Raw genomic sequence first — 21,886 nt, forward strand, 5'->3', positions numbered from 1 at the left:
GGAAAGTGAAACAGACAGTCAAAATAATAGCAATCAAAAGGTCAACATTTCTTATCAAAACCACTAAAGGAATGTCCTGGATGAGCTCAACAATCTGAAAGAGTTGAAATCCCATCCATGGACAAGTTTACAATGCGAGTCCCACATTCTCCTGAGCCAGGCCAGAGCAACCAGTATCACCAGAATTCCCCATAAACCGTATTTTGCAAAGCAGTGGAGTAGAAGCTGTAGAAGGCATAAATTAAGGAAAACCGGCACCACGGTGTTACCAGGGCATCTGCTGCAAACGTCAAGGGTCCTGGAAACAAGTCTGTCAAGTTTTGCATTGAACCGGGATGCTAGAAGGTCCACACCCAGCATCCATCTCCTGCAGAGCACCCCAATTACCTCTTTGTGAAGGGCCCACTTCCTGGAGTTCAGACCTTTGCTGAGAAATACCAGTTTTCCATGCCAGGAATTTGTACAACAGACGGAGGGAACATGGCTCTCAGCCTAAGCCAAAATCATATTCACTTTCTCCTAAGCTCAACGACTTCGGATTCCTCCCGTGATTGAAACATTCCACTACCATGGCATCGTCCAACAAGTTGAATTGCGTTCAGTTCTGGGTGCCGACAGGAAAGGTCTACTCCTGCGACAACCATGTTCCCTGAACTGAGATGTAATACAAGACTCTGCCCCAGTCAAACTGGTATGGGTCGTCAAGACTTTCCATAACAGGGGAAGGAAGTCTTCGCTACCTCCACCATGGGCCATGGGGTTTCAACAATCAAAGGATACTTTTGTATTGGGTATTTCAGTAACAGTCCTCCTGTCCCACACTGACAAGATATTTAGTTGAGTCCTGGAATGAAACTGGGCACATGGCACCAGGAAGTGACCATCACTGTCAAAGCTTGCCGTGACCAGCATTTCTCCAGGGGTGAAAGCACCTTGAACTAACCTGTTATCTATGTTCAGACCCAAGTATTCCACAACCTTTTGAGTGGGGACCAAGGCTGACTTCTGGAAGTTCAGGATCCATCCCAACCTTTTTTAAAGCAATAACAGTCTGATGCACACTGGGCTCCAGAAGAGAGGAACAGCATTCCTGAAACAGGTGGTCATCCAAGTAATGCATAATGGGAATACTTTGAGAATGTAAGGGACCCTGGAGCAATCACTTTGGTGAATAACCTGTAGGCCACAGAGAGGCAGAGTGGCCTGTATGATGTGAAGACCTGCATCTTTTACATTGACACCTGAAAGTCTCACGGTCGCAGGAAGGTGACCACTGACTGGATCAATTCCATTTGGAATTTTTGCACCTGAAGGAACTTTGAGACCTTACTGATGCAGAACTAGGCCAATATTCGCTGTTCGGATTGGGCACCATAAAAAAAAACAAAAAAAAACAAACGGAATTTTTGTAAAATCTTACCTGTAAAATTCCTTTCTCTGAGTCCTCCGACAGTCGCCGCCTCTTCATATTCGTCACATATGGGTATTAGACTTTGCTCCGAAGGAGTAGCTAGGCAACAGAATATGTTAACAAAGCTTTAACATATCCCACCCTCAAGGGGTGGTCCCCTCAGTCAATACCCTCCTACTTCCTGCAACCATATCTCAGTTTTAGTGGAATAGCAGTAGAGTATACATTCAAACCCCAAAAGAGGGGCGGGGGCGGCGACTGTCGGAGGACTCAGAGAAAGGAATTTTACAGGTAAGATTTTACAAAAATTCCGTTTTCTCTTACGTCCGACAGTCGCCGCCTCTTCATATTCGTCACATATGGGGACGTCCCAAAGCAGTGCAAACATGAGGGGTGGGAAACGCATCCGCGCCGAAAGGCAACGCAGTCTCCACATCAAAGAAAGGAACCTTACCAAAGGAAGGAAACCAGCTGGGCAACAGCAAAAATAAGTGCTCAACAGGAGCAACAACCCAGGAAAAGACAAAAAACCAGGGGATACAAAACTTATCCCAACAGCCAGGAGTCCCCAACAAGGGACCCTAGGGAACAGCCGCACTAAGAACCTTGCGGCCAAAGGAAGCATCCGCCGATGCCTGAACATCTACTTTGTAGAATTTTGTGAAAGTGTGTACGGTCGACCAAGTCGCCGCCTTACACACCTGGGCTACAGAAGCCCCATGACGACAGGCCCAAGACGTACTCAGAGATCTAGTAGAGTGCGCCTTCACAGGCACAGGGGGAACCTTCCCCTGCAAGGCATAGGCCTGTTCAATGGTCTGCCTGATCCATTTGGCAATGGTAGAGGCGGAAGCCGCCATGCCCTTCCGAGGACCCTCTGGAAGAACAAACAAGGAGTCCGTCTTTCGAAAAGACTCAGTCGATTTAAGGTAAACCCTAATCGCCCGAACAACATCCAGAGAATGCAATCTCACCTCCTTTGGATGTTTAGGCTTCGTGCACAACGAAGGCAAAACAATATCCTCGTTAAGATGGAATTCCGAAACTCGTTTCGGCAGAAAAGAAGGATTAGGTCGCAAGACCACCTTATCCAAATGAACAACCAGGTACGGAGACTTGCAGGACAAAGCCGCCAGTTCCGACACTCTGCGAGCCGAAGTGATCGCCACCAAAAAGGCGACCTTTTTGGACAACATAGACAACGAGATCTCCCTGATCTGTTCAAAAGGAGCACGTTGTAACACAGATAGGACTAGATTCAAGTCCCAAGGGGGCAAAGGATCCCTCCTAGGAGGAACCAGATGCCGCACACCCTGAATAAAAGTGCCAACCAAGGAGTTGGAAGCCACGGGACGTTGAAACAGAACGGCCAGCGCAGACACCTGACCCTTTATCGTAGCCAGCGCCAAACGCTGATCGACACCCGTCTGAAGGAAAGACAGCACACGGGAAACCGAGTACGTGCGGGGTGAAAACCCCCTGGACTCACACCAGGCAAAATAGGCCTTCCAAGTACGGTAATAAACCTTTCCCGAGGAAGACTTCCTCGCGTTGATCAAGGTATGAACAACCTCTGGAGAGAGACCCTTCTCCTTCAGGACCCCGGTCTCAACAGCCAGGCCGTCAAAGCCAGCGACTGTAAAGCAGGATGGTAAATCGGTCCTTGAGACAGTAGATCGTCCCGAAGAGGCAGACGCCAGGGGGCGTCGACCGCCAGATTCACGAGGTCTGCGTACCAGGACCGGCGAGGCCAGTCCGGTGCCACAAGAATCACCGTGCTGCGTTCCGAGTGTAACCTGCGAAGGAACCGGGACAGCAACTGAATCGGTGGAAACGCGTACATCAGCCTGTACTGATGCCACGGGGCCACTAACGCGTCCGACGCGTCTGCCCGAGGGTCGCGCGTCCTTGCCACGAACCTCTTCACCTTGTAGTTGAGGCGAGACGCGAACAGGTCCACATCTGGAAGACCCCACTTCGCGCACAACATCTGGAAGACAGCCGGATGGAGAGACCATTCCCCCTGATCCAGGGTCTGGCGACTCAGATAGTCCGCCTGCCAGTTCTCCACTCCCGGAATGTGAACCGCCGTTATCGCCGGGACATGAGTCTCGGCCCAAGACAGAATGTCGGCCACTTCTCGAGCCGCTCGGGCACTCCTGGTGCCCCCTTGGTGGTTGATGTAGGCCACCGCCGTGGCATTGTCCGTCTGCACCCGAACCGGGCAGCCCTGCAGCCGGTCCGTCCAGCGATGAAGACAGAGCCTTATCGCAAGCAATTCCCGAATGTTGATCGGGAGGGAAGACTCCCCCTCCGACCAGGTCCCCTGGGCGGACAGAACGCCCAGAACACCACCCCAGCCCGACAGGCTGGCATCCGTGGTGAATATCGTCCACGAGATCGGACGAAACGACTTGCCCCCGGACACCAACGGGGACTGGAGCCACCACAGAAGGTTTTCCCTGGTGCGATGACTCAACGAGATCTGAAGATCCAGAGATTGAAGTCGCCCGTCCCACTTGGACAAGATCTCCACCTGGAGACCCCGCGTGTGAAACTGCGCGAAAGGAATCGCCTCGAAAGCCGAGACCATCAATCCCAGCCATCTCATACACGTCCGCAGAGACGAGTTCGGAACGTCCCTGAGGGACCTGACTTCCTCCTGAAGAGTCCTGAGTTTGTCTTCCGGCAGGAAGACCTTCGCCTGCACCGAGTCCAGTATCATTCCCAGATAGGGAAGACGAACCGACGGACTCAGTGTCGACTTTGGAACATTTATCGTCCAACCGAACTCCTGCAGAGTTTGCATCGTGACAGACAGGTCCATCTCCAGACCCTGACTGGTCGCAGACCGAATCAGAATGTCGTCCAGATACCCCAGGACAGAAATGCCCTGGGCCCTCAATAATGCCAGAACCGGTGCAAGCACCTTGGTGAAGACCCGCGGAGCCGAGGCGAGCCCAAAGGGCAACGCCACGAACTGGTAGTGATCCTCCGCAATGGCAAATCGAAGGTATCTCTGATGACCCTCGAATATGGGGATGTGAAGATACGCATCCTTCAAATCGATGGAGGCCATGAATTCCCCCGGAACCAGGGCAGCCACCACCGAGCGCAGGGATTCCATGCGGAACTTGCGAACCCGCACAGAGCGGTTCAGAGCTTTCAAGTCCAGAATTGGACGAACCTTGCCCTCCTTTCTGGGCACGGTGAACAGATTGGAATAAAACCCCCGAAATCTGTCCCGATGAGGCACCGGAACCACCACTCCCTGAGCCCTCAGGTCCCGCACCGCCAGGTGCAGATCCCGCAGGCGCTCTGGAGACAGTTGTAGATTTGAGGGAAAAAATCTGCTCTCTGGCCGAGAGAGAAACTCGATCTTGTAACCAGATCGAACGATTTCCAGAACCCATCTGTCCCGCACACGGGCCAACCAGGGCTGAAGAAAACCGAGCAAGCGTCCCCCCACCCCAAAACTGGGTGAGGGCGCCCCTTCAGGCCGAACTGTTATGGGCCGCAGGTCCGGATTGGCCGGACTTCTGTTTCCCAGACCAGGGTTTCTTCTGAGAGCCCTGGCCTTTGAACGGTTTGCCCTTGTAGTGCGGCCGAAAGGACCCCTGAGGGGGCCGAAAATTCGCATGCTTCTTCCCAGAAGCCCCCTTAGCCTTGGGGAAATGGGGCAAGAGAGTGCTCTTACCCCCGGTGATCCCCTTAATCAACACATCCAGGGACTCCCCAAAAAGGCGAGACCCATCATAAGGCAGATTGGCTAAGGTTTTACGTGAAGATTGGTCCACCGACCAACATTTCAACCAAACCAGGCGGCGAGACAACACCGCCACGCTGTGCACACGTGCAGCCAACGGAATCAGGTCCAGGTCCGCATCACACAGATACATGACACCCTGGTGGATCTGATCCACCATGTCCAGGGTCGCCGCCGAGGCCGAATCGGCCACTAGGACGCGCCTAAGCATCTGCGTCCAACTTGCGATCGCCTGGGCCGCCATGAGAGAAGCAAATAGAGCCTTAAGCATAGAACCCGTAACAGAATAAGTATGACGGGCAAGAGACTCCAGTCTCCTATCCGTGGCATCACGGAAAACAGGGGATCCCTCTGCAGGAATCGCAGTGGCTTTGTTCAAAACCGCAATTGCATGATCCACTGGTGGAGGCACACACCACCGTTCATCAGTGGCAGGGGAGAAAGGATAACGCAGCTTGAATTTACTTGGTACCGCAAAAGGTTTGCGCAGATCGCGCCATTGATCCTTTACAGCGCGCTGAAAATCAGCATTGCAGGGAAAAACCTGCGGCGTCCTGCGTTTTCTCTGCGTCCCATAAGCCGCCAAGGCAGCGGGGGGACACACTTCGTCCTGCAAACGTAGCGTCTGCTTAATGGAAGCAATCAACTCATCCATGATTGCAAGCTCTTCAGGCGAGCCAGGGGGAGAATTATCAACCCCCTCAACCTCAGCCTCTACCTCAGACCCCACTAGATCAAGAGAGGAGCGGGACCCCGATAGGGGGGTCCCTGCCAGAACAGCCCCATCACCTTCACCCTCAGAATCGGAGGACAGAGTAACTCTGGGCCGTTTAGTAGATTGAGCAGCCACCAGCATTTGCACCTGGGCAGCAAGGCCAGCCACAATAGTGGCTAAATCCCCCCCTGGGGGGGAAACAGCGGTCCCCTGGCTTTCCACCAATACTGTGGGAAACTTGCCCTCCTGAGAATCCATTGCCCCTGTACGCCAGACAACCAAGGGTTAACTGCCCCCTTTCAGCAAGCGCGGTAAGCGCAGCCCACCGCACACACTCAGGCACAATGAGACCCCCACAGGGAATATACAGACTGAATACAGGCAATGGACAACAGGAATAGAAGGATAAAACCTGAGGAGACCCCGCTGCTGCTGCTGCCTCGACCGGTGTTCCAGGAAAAAGGAAGTGATGCTGCCAGGGCGCTCTATGTAAGCCTATGGAGGCTACAAGAAAATGGCCGCCGTGCATGTAAACCATGCGGCCGGAGCGGGCGCCGGTAAAATGGCGTCGTTTGGCGCCGAAACCGCCGCTCCACAGTGCATAAAAACACACACAATTTCATCCCATTATATGGATACATGTTAGATCGCCGCAGCGATCGCTGTATATGCCCCAACATGCCATTAAAAACATGCCCCACAGCACACAGCTTCCCACACTGCCCAGCCTGACACACACAGTGTCATACAGCTCCCCCCCCCCCTTACAGCCCACAGCATGCAGCCGAGAGATAGGGAGACAAGCAGTGTGATTTAAAGGCAGGTTACACAGTCCCAGACTGAGACCCCCCCCCAGACAGACAGGTCCCCACAAAGACACACTTACCTCATATGGCGTGGGGAACCCGCACAGGCGAACAAGCCGCTGTACATGAGGCAGGGAGAGTCGCAATTCAAGACGCACACAATGGCGGTTAAGAAACCGCACAGCGTCCGGTGAGGTAGCCACCTCACCAAACATCCCTGCACCGAACAGGGATGGGTCGTTCACCGTGCCAGGAGCGTTACCTGGCTGAACGCTCGATGGCAGACTGGGAAGCCACTGACCCACGACCTGCGATCAGGGGGATCAGCCCGAGACCCAGTCCGCATGATCCTCTTCGTCCGAAGAACTAACTAATGCTGACAAAAACAACAGCTAAGTAAAGGTAGAGAAAAAACTCAAATAAAATATTAAAAAGAAGAAAGAGTCTGGGACAAAAAGTCCCAGCACAGAGAGAGCCAGCCACTCCTGACAAGCTAGACATTAAAACTGAGATATGGTTGCAGGAAGTAGGAGGGTATTGACTGAGGGGACCACCCCTTGAGGGTGGGATATGTTAAAGCTTTATTGTTAACATATTCTGTTGCCTAGCTACTCCTTCGGAGCAAAGTCTAATACCCATATGTGACGAATATGAAGAGGCGGCGACTGTCGGAGGACGTAAGAGAAAAAAGGTTTGAACATTCACATTTTTCAGCTGAACTTTCAGCGCGACATCGGCGAGTTCCTGCACAGACGTCTATGGAAATCGCCACTCCCCCATATCACCAAAAGTAGTACAGAAACTACTTTTGGGAATCCATCATAAACCAAAGCTCAAACCTTAGCATGGATTTTTTGAGTTTAGTTTTACTTTTGGGAATTCGGTGCAGTGCCAAAATGTCGGCTTCACACCGATTCGGACGGTGCCATTGCTGGTAATTGGCTCTGATTTGACATGTCAAATTGGAGCCAAATGTGAACATGGGCTTAAACAGTAGATGTTCAATGGTTCCTGAGTGATTACCCCCCCCCCCCCCCCCACTCCATTGCTACCCCACGGTTCCTGGGTTTATATTTTATCACCGGTGCTATACAATGCCCAGTATAAATGTGCTAGGAACGCATGTCATTTTTATTCAACTTCCATGGTTTGATTATAACTTGCCTTGCTGTTAAGGTCCTATAGCAAATATGAAATGCTGGTTTTCCTTTAACATGCCATGTCATGTTCAATGTACATGTAACTGCTTCAATAAAGACCTTATTCTATCAACGTTTAAGAAAAAGAAACACTGATGCTATGCCTAGCTGGAAGGTGGTTATGCATAGAAGGGGGGATTACTGCCTTTGACAGTGTTCTTTCATCTGAAGGTGGCGGCATAACAATAGCATAATGGTTATGAAAAGGCCATTTGTCCTGTGACGTACCATACTGGGAAAAATGATGGTGAAGGGGGGTTCAGGTATGGTTTGAGGTGCCCTGGCAGCCTATTCAAAAGGATATTGTTAGACTAATGGCACAAAAATAACAGAATGCCCTTTAACAAAAGGTAAGTGAAAGCAGTTATAAAAATAAAATTTAACTTTGCACAAAAAAAAAAAAAAGTGTTAAGCACTGTTTCAAACATTCTGCATGGATTATACTCAATTTTTTTTGTCAAAAATTTCCCAGACTTTATTATTGGGTACATACCTTGGTCGGAGTAACATTTGCCACGGGTCTAAGTAGCTGTTGGGGATTGTAAACTGGAGACTGTACATAGTATGATGGGTGGGCTGTTGTAGAAACTGAAACATGAGAGAGAAGGAAATATTTTAGAGAAGTGTAACTCCAAGTAGTGGAGACTTGATGCACCTTAGATTATTAATCTAAACATTTGCTGAGATTTTCTTTTTTATTACGAAACAATGAAAAGTGGTATAAGTTTATAGGAAACTTAAACGAACATCCCTTGTGATAGAAATAAGCATGACAGGTCCTCTTATGGAGAGATCAGGGGTATTTTAGACCACAGATTTCTCCTCTACCCTGAAAGCATGTGATCAAACAGAGATCTGTGAACAGATGCTTTACAAGCCAGTAACAGCTTGCAAACATCAAACTGGTACCAGAAATGACAAAAATCGTGTTACTTCCTGTTTCTTACATACCCGCCTTCCCACTGGGATGTATGTACCTTCTTCCAGTCTCTTAGCACATCGGACTCCCGGATCGCATGGGAGAGCCCAGTAAAGATGGCAGGGGGTGTGCCCTGTAGAAGTGATTGAGTGGCTGTATAGCCACTTGGATCACTTCTACATGAAACCATCACTGGCTAAAAATTTTGATAACAGGATTCTACCTGCAGGTGCAGGCATCATCCCTGGATAACCGCCTCAACCCCCGAGGACATACAGATACATCATAACGGGTTGGAGTGGATAAATTAAAATGTAATTAAAAAAAAAAAAAAAAAACTATTACTCTAGCTAAAACTGTACAATAATACATTTTAATAAAAGACTAATGCCACACCTGTCAGTGGAACATCATAATAGCCCTGGGTTAAATGGTATCCATCAGTTGCTGTATCAGAAGTAAATCCTTCAGCTGTCCATCGCTGGGAAGACATGTTTGTATTTGAATTATTCATCCTTAGTTCATGTACTTCTTTCTACAGAAAAAACAAAACAAAAACACTGTACAATGTTACAATGTACATTTACCGCATTGCCCTATATAAAATTTAGCCTCTAATTGAGCACCTAGTAACTACTGTGGTGGACCAAAATGAAAATTCTGGACTTAAACCGAAAATTCAGGATGCACTTGGCCGAAACGGACAAAAAAAAAAAAAAAAAAGATTTTTGACTTGCCGTAAAATCAATTTCTCTGATGTTCATTGACAGAGACAGCTCCTGCTTTTTCTTAACCATAGGGTTAACTGCCCCCTACAGGAGTAGGACACTAGGCAGGAAAAGCTTAACTATGCCCTATGCGCAGTCCCAGGGGGTATACATTAGGGGTGTTGAAAAGGCTGCAGTCTGACCGTCTCCCGCATCGTGGCTACAGTCTCCGACCGTCTCCCGCATCGTGGCTGCAGTCTCCGACCGTCTCCCGCATTGTGGTTGTGTGGGGCGCTGCCGATCAACCTGGTGGGGGGGGGGAGGGGGGGGAGTCTGGAGCTCCTTTTTAAAGTTGTCTGATGTATTTAGACTTCGCTACATGCAGGGAGTTTTTTTTTTTTTTAAACAAAATGGAGTTCTTCTGCCTGCTTGAATTTTTTTTATGAAAACCATGGGCATTAATTGTGATGCATCGCAGAATTGAATCGTTAATATGATAATTGTAATCAAATCAAATAGTGGGGCCAGTGAAGATGCGCACCTCTAGTATACACCCACTCTCAGCTATAGGCACTGTTTTGTGTCAGACAAAAGCCAACTCCACAGAGGGTGGGTGCTGTGTCCATCAATGAAAATCAGAGAAATTGATTTTTTGGTAAGTCAAAAATCCCATTTTCGCTTTCGTTCACTGGCGGACACATCTCCTGATCCTTCTTAACCACTGGGACGTCCCAAAGCAGTGTTAAAACATGAGGGATGGGAAAAAAGCAGAAAAAAAAATCCCAAGGCTAACCATAGCCAACCAAGTAACATGGAGCTCAACCATAAACAACTGGAGCTCACCTGAAAAAATATATCATGGACTAACGCAAAATGGTGGCTGCAGCTACACAAATGGCCGCCAGCCTATACAGAAAATAGGCTACAACAAAAATGGTGGCTCCACGAGGCACCCAGGAGGGATCCCTGGGCCCAGGCAAGACAGAGCTTGCTACGAGGTTGATCGGCAGCGCCCCACACCCCTTAACTAATGGAAGTCTTATTGCCGATATTTTATATAGACTGATGAACTTATAGAACAATCGCTATGAAATAAGTTCTTATATGCATACGATTTGCAAATTGATCAGCTGGTAAATGAAACCTGGTTTTAAATTTGCACAGTTTCATGCATTTTTTTTTTTGTATATTAAAAATTGTGACATTTAATGATATTTGCACATTTGAGTATCAGTTACATGAAATTTCAGCTAAATTACAAGACACGGTATGGGATTTATATTTAAGATTTGCATATTTAGGCAACTCCCAGTTCTATACATTAAATATAAAGGTAAGGGAATGGCGCTGTCTACGGGAAAGTGGAAAGTAGTGTAGGTGGTGATTTTTTATATTATATATATATATATATATATATATATATATATATATATATATATATATATATATATATATATATACATATATATATATATATATATATATATATATACACATATATATATATACACACACACACACAGGAAAAGTGTGTACAATGGATATAAGAGATATAAATACACAAAGATGAACAATAAATAGCACAATAAATAAAATACAATGGACTAAAATATGAAATATAAGTGCAATAAATATCAATAAAGTGCTAAAATGAATAAGTAGTGGCAAAAATCAATTGATAAAAAAGTGACCAAGTGCATACAAAAAGAAAATATAAATATCCAAAATTGGTAAAAACGCAGTAAAGGTGCAGAGTACTCAAAGTGACAAAGTATACAAATTGAACCAATGAATATAATAAAGTGACCTGTACAAATAAATATTTAGATCAAAATAAAGTGACTGGGTGTCAGCAAATAACTATAGTTCATATAGCCAGTGAATCCAAAATAAAGTGGCTAAGTGACAAAATAGTAATCCAATAAGCCCCCGTTCACATACACGCGACTTCGCACCGCGACCTCGGAACAGCCGCCACGGACTTCATAACATTGAAGTCTATGGCGGTCGCCTCCGGGTCGCCCCAAAGAAGCTCTGGACCTGGTCCCCTCTGGTGGTCCTGAGATGAAGATATATCAGGAATGCCCTGTAGGGCTCCGGAGTGAGCAGAGGTTCCTGTAGGAAAGCCTGGGTCCCGAGGGGGTCCACTCTCACATGGGGTATATGCTCTAGTGTCAGCCAAACGTAGCGGAACAAGGTATGGGCAGGTAGATCATGTAGGCTAAAAAAAAAAAAAAAAAAAAAAAAAAAGAAAAAGGTTAATAGTGTAATACTGTAAAAAAAACCTTTATTCATAACAAAGTGTATAGATGGGTACTCACAATCATTCAGTGTTCTGGCCTGATTAGTGACATCTCCTTGCAGGGGAGACCTGTACAGTGCCGTCGCATCACTTCCGGTTCCGGTATTCGCCTGGAACGCATTGCGTTCCAAGGATCTGATTAACGCTTGTTGAACACTGAATGATTGCGAGTACCCATCTATACACTTTGTTATGAATAAAGGTTTTTATACAGTATTACACTATTAGCCTTTTTCTTGCCCTACATGATCTACCTGCCATACCTTGTCCGGCTATGCGGATTTTTGCCACTACTTATTCATTTTAGCACTTTATTGGTATTTATTGCACTTATATTTCACCACACATCATATTTTAGCCCATTGTATTTTATTTATTGTGCTATTTATTGATCATCTTTGTGTATTTATATCTCTTATATCCATTGTACACACTTTTCCTATCTATATATATCACCACCTACACTACTTTCCAGTAGACAGCGCGATTCCCTTCCCTTTTGATATAGCTTTTGGCTATATTTCAGGGAGGCTGCAGCCTACTCACACATCCATAATATATTCTTTAGTGCGAGTCCAACACCTTTATTATTTATATACGTTGATCTTCCACCATAATTATTAAGGTGTCGCACTACTGAGTGCTGCTATCAATCTTAAAACCATACCTGAAAAAGGTATTTTGAATCCCTGACCACTTACATTTCCTTTCTAATCACACGTGCTCCACTGCACCCAAAAGAAAATGTTGTGTGGCTCCTTTAATACTTGTAGTTCAACACAAAATCTGCTCTACTTCGACCTGTAGCCCCACAGTGAAAGTTACACTGCTGCGGCCTGTAGTCCCACAGAACTACACTTGTTCTACTGTGACTTGTATTCCCACCAAAGGACATTATGTGTCCTGTAGTCCCCAGAGAGCCCGCACTGCCAACACACAAATTAAAGATGGATCCCACCAGTGCACTCCATCCCCACCCATGCACTGCACATGCGTGTGCAGGTCTACATTAGAGGGAATATAGTGGGTGGAGCTCACTGCCTCCTGCTTTTTTGGCGACCTGAACCACTCCTAAAATCAGTTACTTCTAAGTAGTGCTGGAGACGGCCAAGGACACCAGTACAGTGCAAGTAAATAAAAATCATGGCGGGCTCAGGCCACAAGGATCACTACACTGGAGCTGTACAGCATCCAAATGGTCAGCAAGTCAATATAGGATTGTGCAGGGTCTAGTATAGAGCAGCATCATTACAAGCCTTCTCAATGTGTCCAGAGTACCGTTCCTCTGAGTGTAGAAAAGCCATATGAAATAGATCTGAAAAAGTCAGTCTCCTAAACACAGATGAAACTGTTGAGAAGCATGCTATCTGATCATGGAGAGTGCACAGATCATCAACTAAAAAGCTAGCAAAAAACAGAAGCCTTGGCTAACGAGGAGGGATTATGTCTGGGATGGGATTTCCTGTCTTTTTTTGTTTGCCATCCTGAAGGTGGCAGAATAAATAAGATAAATTGTGTCCTAGGATGTACGGTAAAGAAAGAGGACATTGCCATTTTCTTACCTTCAAGGCTTCAACTTGTTGAACGAGCTCCTCTATCATAGTCTTCTGATCCTCGGCCCAACGTGGTGGTGTCTTTGATGAAGACTTATAAGGCAAAAGAAAGAAAAAAACTTACAACAAAATAAATTAATTTGGATTCAAAAGGTAACATTTATACATGCTTTTTTAAAACCTCTAGATCCCTGGTGCTCAACCCGCAGCCCTCTGGTATATGATGTGCAGCCCTCAGCAGACTGTAGTGGGAATATTGAATAGGGTAATAGCATTGATCTTTCCTAGCCTCATGTAACATGTTCCCAGTTTTAGTGTATTCTGCAGCATATCCCCAGCCAAAAATGTGGCATGTCCACAATCTGACACAGGTTCTGCAGTTTGACAGTCCTCAAGTATATGTTGAACATTATATGCGGCCCTTTGATATCAGGGGCCACATTTGAGTGCCCCTTTAGGTTTCAATATTTTTTTTATCATTATAAACAACTTCACGAAGCAGTGTAATCAGATATCCGATTTACTAGGATTCAGAAGGATGAAACAATTATGCTCTATGCATACTATAGATCTATATGCGATCAAAGTTAAACCCCATTCACAATAGCGCAACTTGTCAGGCGACTTGGTCGCCTGACAAGTCGCGGTCGGTCGCCTGCCATTGATTAGCACAGGACCCGTTCTAATAGGAACGACGCAAGTCGCTCCGACTTAGAAAATGGGTCCTGTACTACTTTGGGGCGACCTGAAGGCAACTTGCATTGACTTCAATGATATGAAGTCTGTGCACCGCAACTTCACAGGTCGCCCCAGCAAGTCGCGCCACGCCAGTGTGAATGGGCGCTTAACGTTCATCGTCTTACAAATAGAGTAACCAAATAAAAACAAAAATGAACAAACCAGGGACAGTCGGGGTGTGGAGGGGGAGCAGGAAGTGTCAAGGACTTATCTCTAAACGTATTCTTTCTATGAGTGACAATAAGTATTAGGTATTTACCATTTTATCTTTTAGTTTTGTGAAGTACTAAGTCGGCTTTGGTAATAATTTCTACAGCTCCTTGTGTTTTGAAAATGTTTGGGACCAAATGGACCCTTGGGTGAAAGGAACGCAAGGAATCGTGGTTGCAAGCAATTGAGCTTTCATATAGGCAGAGACCCTATGGATGACTTCTGAGAGCTCAGGAGCAAAGTTGGCCTTCCATTTTTTCGTGATAACTAGTCTGGATGCTATTAAAAAGTGGGTCACTACAGTTCTGTATTGTTGTGTAAAAATATGTAAGTTCAGTGGTGCCAGGCCTGGGATGGTTTGGTCAGGACACCCGTGATTTGTGATACCAGTGCAAATACAGCATTCCAAAAACTGCGCATGTTAGGGCATTCCCACAGGATGCGAGTGAGATTCCCGGTATTTCCACAGTGACGCAAGCAGAGGGGTGAGTAGTCCAGGTATATTTTTGGCAATTTATATGGCGTGAGGCAGCCCTTATGAAGAATCTTTAGGTAATTATCCCAATGATCCGTGCATCTGGGTGGCAATAAAAATTTGTTGAATTGCAAACAACCAGTTTTGTATACAGAAGGATTCACCCAGTCCCTCTGCCAGCGAAGGAAAATTGGGACTTATTGATTCGGGTCTGGGTATTGGAGTGCTTTATAAAACTATGAAATACCTCCTTCATGTCTTTGCTTAGGTAATCCCAAATTATCGGGTTTACTGACACAGATTTAGTAGGGAATTTGGAGTGAAAGTAAAGAATTTGTATTTTTGCATTTGAGCGTTCCCAAAGGTCTTCCGGGATCGTAGACAAGTCCCGAAACACTAGTTTTAACCAGTGGGTCACATCAAAGGAGGGAACAAGGTATTCATACATCAAAATTGACAAAGGATTTTGTAGAAGGTTGGATTTAGGGGGTGCTATGCTCAAGAGGCCTCCAGCGAAACTTGAGGTAACATTAATTTGGAGATTCGGGTTGAATGGTGTAGCCTGGAGAGTGGGTAGATCCCTATTTTTAAGGAGTATCTTTTCTAGAGATACCCATAATTTGTCAGAGGTAGGCTGAAACCAGGATTTCATTTGGTCAAGTATTGCGTTTTTTGCAGGATCGGAGTATTGAATGAAATCCGGGCTCTACCACCATTCCATATAAATCTCCTAAGAATGATGTCAAAGTCTCTAAAAAATTTACTAGGCAGCGGAATGTGGATTTTGAAAGCCGCCACCCTGCCCAACCACGACAGTTCATAGTGTGATATAGAGTGTAAGTTCTCCTTGACTATTTCCAAAAGGGGTATATAATTAGGGTCGTAGGTTTTAGCAGATAGTTAAGAAAGTGTTATTACTAAATATTTTAAGGAGTGTGCTTCCAACTGCTAATTAAAGTTTGATTTTAGACTGGAAAGTGCAGTTTTATTCACATATATCGGGAGTATTTGAGGACTTGATATTTTGTAGTAAGAAACTTCACTAAAATCATGAATCTTTTTGGACTTCCCGCAGGGATACTTGAGGCTTTGTCAGGGTCAACGTGACGTCATTCGCAAAAAGTCAAATTTTTGAGGGCCCCTTTAGCTCATAAGTTGACAACCACTGCTCTAGGCAATCGAAGACAAAGGATTTAAAAGCCTATTGGATTCTCTGCACAAAAAGGATTTGCTTTAGTTTGTGACCACCACATTGAGAGAAGAGAAAAAAAAAAAAAAAAATCCAACACAATATGCTGTATACCTTTGGTGTTTTACTTGGTGAGCGAGAAAACTTGGATGGAGATGGTGTAGAATGTTTAATTCCAGAAGTAGCCATAAAGGATTGCGTATCTCTGAAGTTTGGGCTTTGACTTTCAGGCTCTTCATCAAGATTTCTTCTTACTTCATCCAACATCTCTTCAACAGATTCAATAGGCACTGGTAGCTGCAGGAAAGCGGAAACATTTTAAGAACTCTGGTCTAACAAAAAAGACAATAGATTGAATGATTCATGGAGAAGATTATATGGAAAGAAACATTGTACAGAAATGTGACAAATTTTCGGTATAGTGGAAACAGTTGATAGTTGAATGTTTAGTTAGGGAATTATTGCGGGTACATTTTTGTAATCTTTTGTACATAGTAGACTAAAGGAGTTCATTTTGGTAGGGCTAGCGATTTAGGATGCATCTGTGTGATCACACCCTGCTGTGTGGGTATATAGGTAGTAATCTGTTGTATATAGTCACACACAGCTTGAAGAGCATAGAAACTGTACAGATGCTGCCTTTTTTCACGTACAGCTGCAAGAAAAAGTATGTGAACCCTTTGGAATGATCTACATTTCTGCACAGATTGGTCAAAATGTGATCTGATCATCATCTAAGTCCCAACAATAGACAAACACAGTCTGCTTAAACTAATAACACACACAGAATGAAATGTTTTTATTGAACACACCATGTAAAAACATTCACAGAGCAGGTGGAAAAAGTATGTGAACCCCTAGACTAAATGACATCTCCAAGAGCTAATTGGAGTGAGATGTCAGCCAACTGGAGTCCAATCAATGAGATGAGATTGGAGGTGTTGGTTACAGCTGCCCTGCCATATAAAAACCACACACCAGTTCTGGGTTGGCTTTTCACAAGAAGCATTGCCTGATGTGAATGATGCTTTGCAAAAAAGAGCTCTCAGAAGACCTACGATTAGGAATTGTTGACTTGCATAAAGCTGGAAAGGGTTATAAAAGTATCTCCAAAAGCCTTGCTGTTCATCAGTCCACAGTAAGACAAATTGTCTATAAATGGAGAAAGTTCAGCACTGCTGCTACTCTCCCTAGGAGTGGCCGTCCTGTAAAGATGACTGCAAGAGCACAGCATAGACTGCTAAATGAGGTGAAGAAGAACCCTAGAGTGTCAGCTAAAGACTTACAAAAGTCACTGGCAAATGCTAACATACCTGTTAGCGAATCTACAATACGTAAAACACTAAACAATGGATTTCATGGGAGGATACCAAAGAGGAAGCCACTGCTGTCCAAACAAACATTGCTGCAAGTTTACAGTTTGTACAAGAGCACCTGGATGTTCCACAGCAGTACTGGCAAAATATTCTGTGGACAGATGAAACCAAAGTGGAGTTGTTTGGAAGAAACACACAACACTATGTGTGGCGAAAAAGAGGCACAGCACACCAACATCAAAACCTCATCGCAACTGTGAAGTATGGTGGTGGGGGCATCATGGTTTGGGGCTGCTTTGCTGCGTCAGGGCCTGGACGGATTGCCATCATCGAAGGAAAAATGAATTCCAAAGTTTTATCAAGACATTTTGCAGCAGAACTTAAGGCCATCTGTCTACCAGCTGAAGCTCAACAGAAGATGGGTGTTGCAACAGGACAATGACCCAAAGCATAGAAGCAAATGAACAGAATGGCTTAAAACAGAAGAAAATACGCCTTCTGAAGTGGCCCAGTCAGAGTCCTGACCTCAACCAAATTGAGATGCTGTGGCATGACCTCAAGAAAGCGATTCACACCAGACATCCCAAGAATATTGCTGAACTGAAACAGTTCTGTAAAGAGGAATTGTCAAGAATTACTCCTGACCGTTGTGCACGTCTGATCTGCAACTACAGGAAAGTTTGGTTGAAGTTATTGCGCCAAAGGAGGTTCAACCAGTTAATAAATCCAAGGGTTCACATACTTTTTCCACCTGCACTGTGAATGTTTACATGGTGTGCTCAAAAACATGGCAACATTTCATTCTGTGTGTGTTATTAGTTTAAGCAGACTGTGATTGTCTATTGTGACTTAGAGGATTATCAGATCACATTTTATGACCAATTTGTGCAGAAATCCACATCATTCCAAAGGGTTCACATACTTTTTCTTGCACCTGTATTTTATGGAGAAAACAATTCAGTAAGCTTTTGCATTAAAGATAGTGTCCCTCCTTTCTATTGAAATTAGCGGATGATTGTGAACCCACCTTGACACCTCTCCTTGAAATTACACAGATACAAAATGACTCACCCGATTAGTGGAATATACATACATACATATACACACACACATACACATTCAGTCACGTCCAGGAAACTGCTGCAATTACACATGTTTAGGCATTCTCATGTTTATTTTGGAAGAACACAAAAAAGTGGAGATAAAAAGCAGCCAAATCTGACACGTTCCATGTGAATATCCAAAAATGGACTGGACAAAATTATTGGCACCTTCACAAAATTGTAAGAAATAAATGCATTCCAAGTTTGTGATGCTGCGGTAATGTGTAAATAAACTCACCTGTATTAACAGGTGCTGTATTAACAGGTGCTAACAATATATAAATCACACCAGCAACCACTTAAAATGGTGAAGAATGTACTTAAAGCGGTTGTAAACCCTATAAAAAAAAAAAAATAAAAAAAAAACCTGCAAGACAAAGGCATAATGAGCTAGTATGCATCGCATACTAGCCCATTATGTTTAACTTACCTTAAAACGAAGCCCCGACACGGACCCCCGGACATCGATGCGGGCGCTGCCATGATCCCTCGTCGTCTCTTCTGGGTTCGGCGGCTCCGGCGCGCTGATTGGCCGGAAGAGACGGCTCCAGCGCGCTGATTGGCCGGAGCCGCGATGACGTCACTCCCGCGCATGCGCGCGGGAGTGATTTTTCCGGCAAGCTCCCGGCAACTTAATTGAAGGTCCCCCCGGACCTTCAGAGCGCATGCGCCGCTCACGCGAGCGGCTGCATGCACTGTAAATATCTCCTAAACCGTGCCGGTTTAGGAGATATTATTTGTACCTACAGGTAAGCCTTATTATAGGCTTACCTGTAGGTAAAAGTGTCAAAAAGCGGGATACAACCGCTTTAAACTTTGTTGTGTCTGTGTGCCACACAGAACATGAAGAGAAAGAGCGGCAAAGAATGGTCTGAGGATTTGAGAACAAAAATTGTGGAAAAGCATGGACAATCTGAAGGTTACAAGTCCATCTCCAGAGATTCTAATGTTCCTGTCTCCACTGTGCGCAACATTGTCAAGACGTTTACAGCCCATCTCCCTGGACGTAGACGAAACAAAAAAATGTATCAAAGATTGTAACAAAGGATTGTTTGAATGGTGGATAAACCACAATCAACTTCCAGACAAATTCAAGCTGAACTTCAGGCACAGGGTACAACTGTCAGCTCGCACTATACCTCGCCATCTAAATGAAAAAAGGATGCTATAGTGGGAGACCCAGGAAGACCCCACCGCTAACACATAAAAATTTAATTTTCCTACATACTAACCTGTAAAATCAATTTCTTGGGAGTACATCACAGGACACAGAGCAGGTTATATTCATAACTATTATGGTTATGCGCCACCTATAGGTGAATGGACATTGGTAGATTAAAACAGGAAGTCCTCCCCTATACAACCCCCTCCTACAAAGTTAGTACCTCCGTTTTGTAGCAAGCAATAACTTCCCAAAGAGGGGAGGGCCCTCTGTGTCCTGTGATGTACTCCAAGAAATGTATTTTACAGTTAAGTATGTAGAAAATCCAAATTTTCTTTATCGTACATCACAGGACATAAAGCTGGTTATACTCCTAACTATTCGGGACGACCCAAAGCAAAGCTCCTGGACAGAGATAGATAATCACAGAAAACTGCCACCAGAGAAGGACCTACTCTGCTGTTTGTAATACACTGAGACCAAAGGCAGTATCTTCCACGATTTTGATATGCACCTAGTTAAAAACTTTGTGACTGAATGAACCAAAGACCAAGTAGTGACCTTGCAAACCTGAGCCACTGACGCTTGATGGCGGATAGCCCCAGATGCACCCAGACAGCTGGTAGAGAAGCTCTCCCCAGCAAAGGTGGGATTTTGCACTTTTAAACCACAGGCTTTAATGATTACCTGGTGGATCCTACCATAAATAGTTGCCCTGGAAGCCTTCGGCCTTTCCAGAGCCGTTCTGGCTACACAAATAAGGATTCCAGACCTTTGCGGACAATTCAAGTAAATCATAACTGCCCAAACTACATCCAGAGTATGCAGTAATCTTTTCTCTGCCAATTGTGCCTAGGAAAAAAGAAAGGCAAAATACATTCCTAATTCAAGTGGAAACTAGAAAAACACTTTAGGCAAGAAAGATGGAAGAGGACGCAATATCTTAATATGTTTCAAGACAAAAGAATGGCTAATGGAACTAATGGAGTTTCTTGAATTGGTTCAAAAGATGGCTTCTCCAAGGACAGTCAAGACCAAATTTAAGTCCCAAGGACACAAGGGTGGCCTGACAGGTGGGACTGTGCGCGTTACATTCTGCATGAAGTATAAAGGAGTGAGGAACAAAGGTCACTGGAGGAAAAAAAGAAAAAAAAAGGATAGGGACAAAATCAGATCCTTAAAATGGTACTTAAGGCCAATCTCATTTCCCCTACTAATTGGAGAAAGGAAAAATCTCCCACTCATATTTCCGTAGGTGCCATTTCCTAGCTACACCCCAGGCATAAAAGATTTCCAAGTCTTGTGATGTAAACTCCCTGAAGCCAGCCCCATGGCATTCAATCAGTGCAGAGATAACAGGAACCAAGACCACTAGGTCTGGCTGTACCGTAAGTGACCAAGGAGCTTCCCCCACAAGATTTACTATGTCAGTGTACCAAGCCCTCCTGGGCTAATCCAGCTAACACTATTATCAGTGTCACCACCTCCCAGATTCTTCGCAAAAGATGCGGCAGTAGTTAAAACCGAGGAAAGGCGTCATTTGGGAGAACTGGTCCCTAAGGTGTTACCAGTGCATCTACCTTTATTGCCGTTGGGACTCTCTTCCCGGACACAACCTGTCAATTTGTTGTAGAACTTGGAATCCAGTAGATCCACCTGCAGAGTTCCTCAACATTGGCAGATTGCCAAAAACATCTCAGGATGCAGAGACCACGTGGTCCCGTCAGTCGCTGATGCCATTTTTCTATATCCAAATATGTACTGGCGATAGGCGGCACCTGCTGTTCTGCCCCAAACAGAATGTGGATCACCTTCCTGAGCCACACGACTACTCTGATATATTGATATATACCCCTGTATAGGCATTGTCAGACTGAACCTACAACTGGTTCATCCAATCCAGAGCAAGGTGTACTGGCAAACAGTTTCAAGATATTGATGGGCAGTATTTTCTCCTGTGGAGACCAAGTCCACTGAAATGTAGCCACCTCCAAACCAACTGGAGAGACTGGCATTAGTGGTTATCCTCCAAACCCCTGAAAGGAAGCATTTCTCCTCCAGATTCCGAACCATCAATTTGAGCACTGCAATACCCCAGGAACGGAGCCAATGCTTGGATCTTCATGTTCCAGACAGAGAATAATCCTCTACAAAAGACTTGGAGTAGGACAGTACTTGGGAAAGTTGCTTCGACCTAGATACAACTTCCTTTTGCAGAAATGTATCGAACGAAAATCTGGAACCGACTTTTTCCTGAGCAATGTTTGAGGTATACCAAGACTGACACCCCCTGCGTCTTCAGCAAGTCCAGCACC

General features: G+C 45.2%; 1 protein-coding gene across 1 annotated transcript in view; it reads right to left on the reverse strand.

Annotated features, from left to right (window-relative positions):
• The window catches only part of LOC309546294 (E3 SUMO-protein ligase RanBP2-like), a 258,408-nt gene that overhangs the window by 102,385 nt on the left and 134,137 nt on the right, over positions 1–21,886 (reverse strand). The window contains exons 16-19 of the mRNA XM_082245888.1: positions 16,105–16,287; positions 13,388–13,471; positions 9,213–9,351; positions 8,391–8,485 (exon numbers count right to left, since the gene is read on the reverse strand). Coding sequence (XP_082102014.1) covers positions 8,391–8,485; positions 9,213–9,351; positions 13,388–13,471; positions 16,105–16,287 — 501 coding nt within the window. The remainder of the gene's footprint in view (positions 1–8,390; positions 8,486–9,212; positions 9,352–13,387; positions 13,472–16,104; positions 16,288–21,886) is intronic.

Source organism: Pelophylax lessonae (genome assembly GCF_965119305.1).
Source record: "Pelophylax lessonae genome assembly, chromosome: 2".
Taxonomy (NCBI): Eukaryota; Metazoa; Chordata; class Amphibia; order Anura; family Ranidae; genus Pelophylax; species Pelophylax lessonae.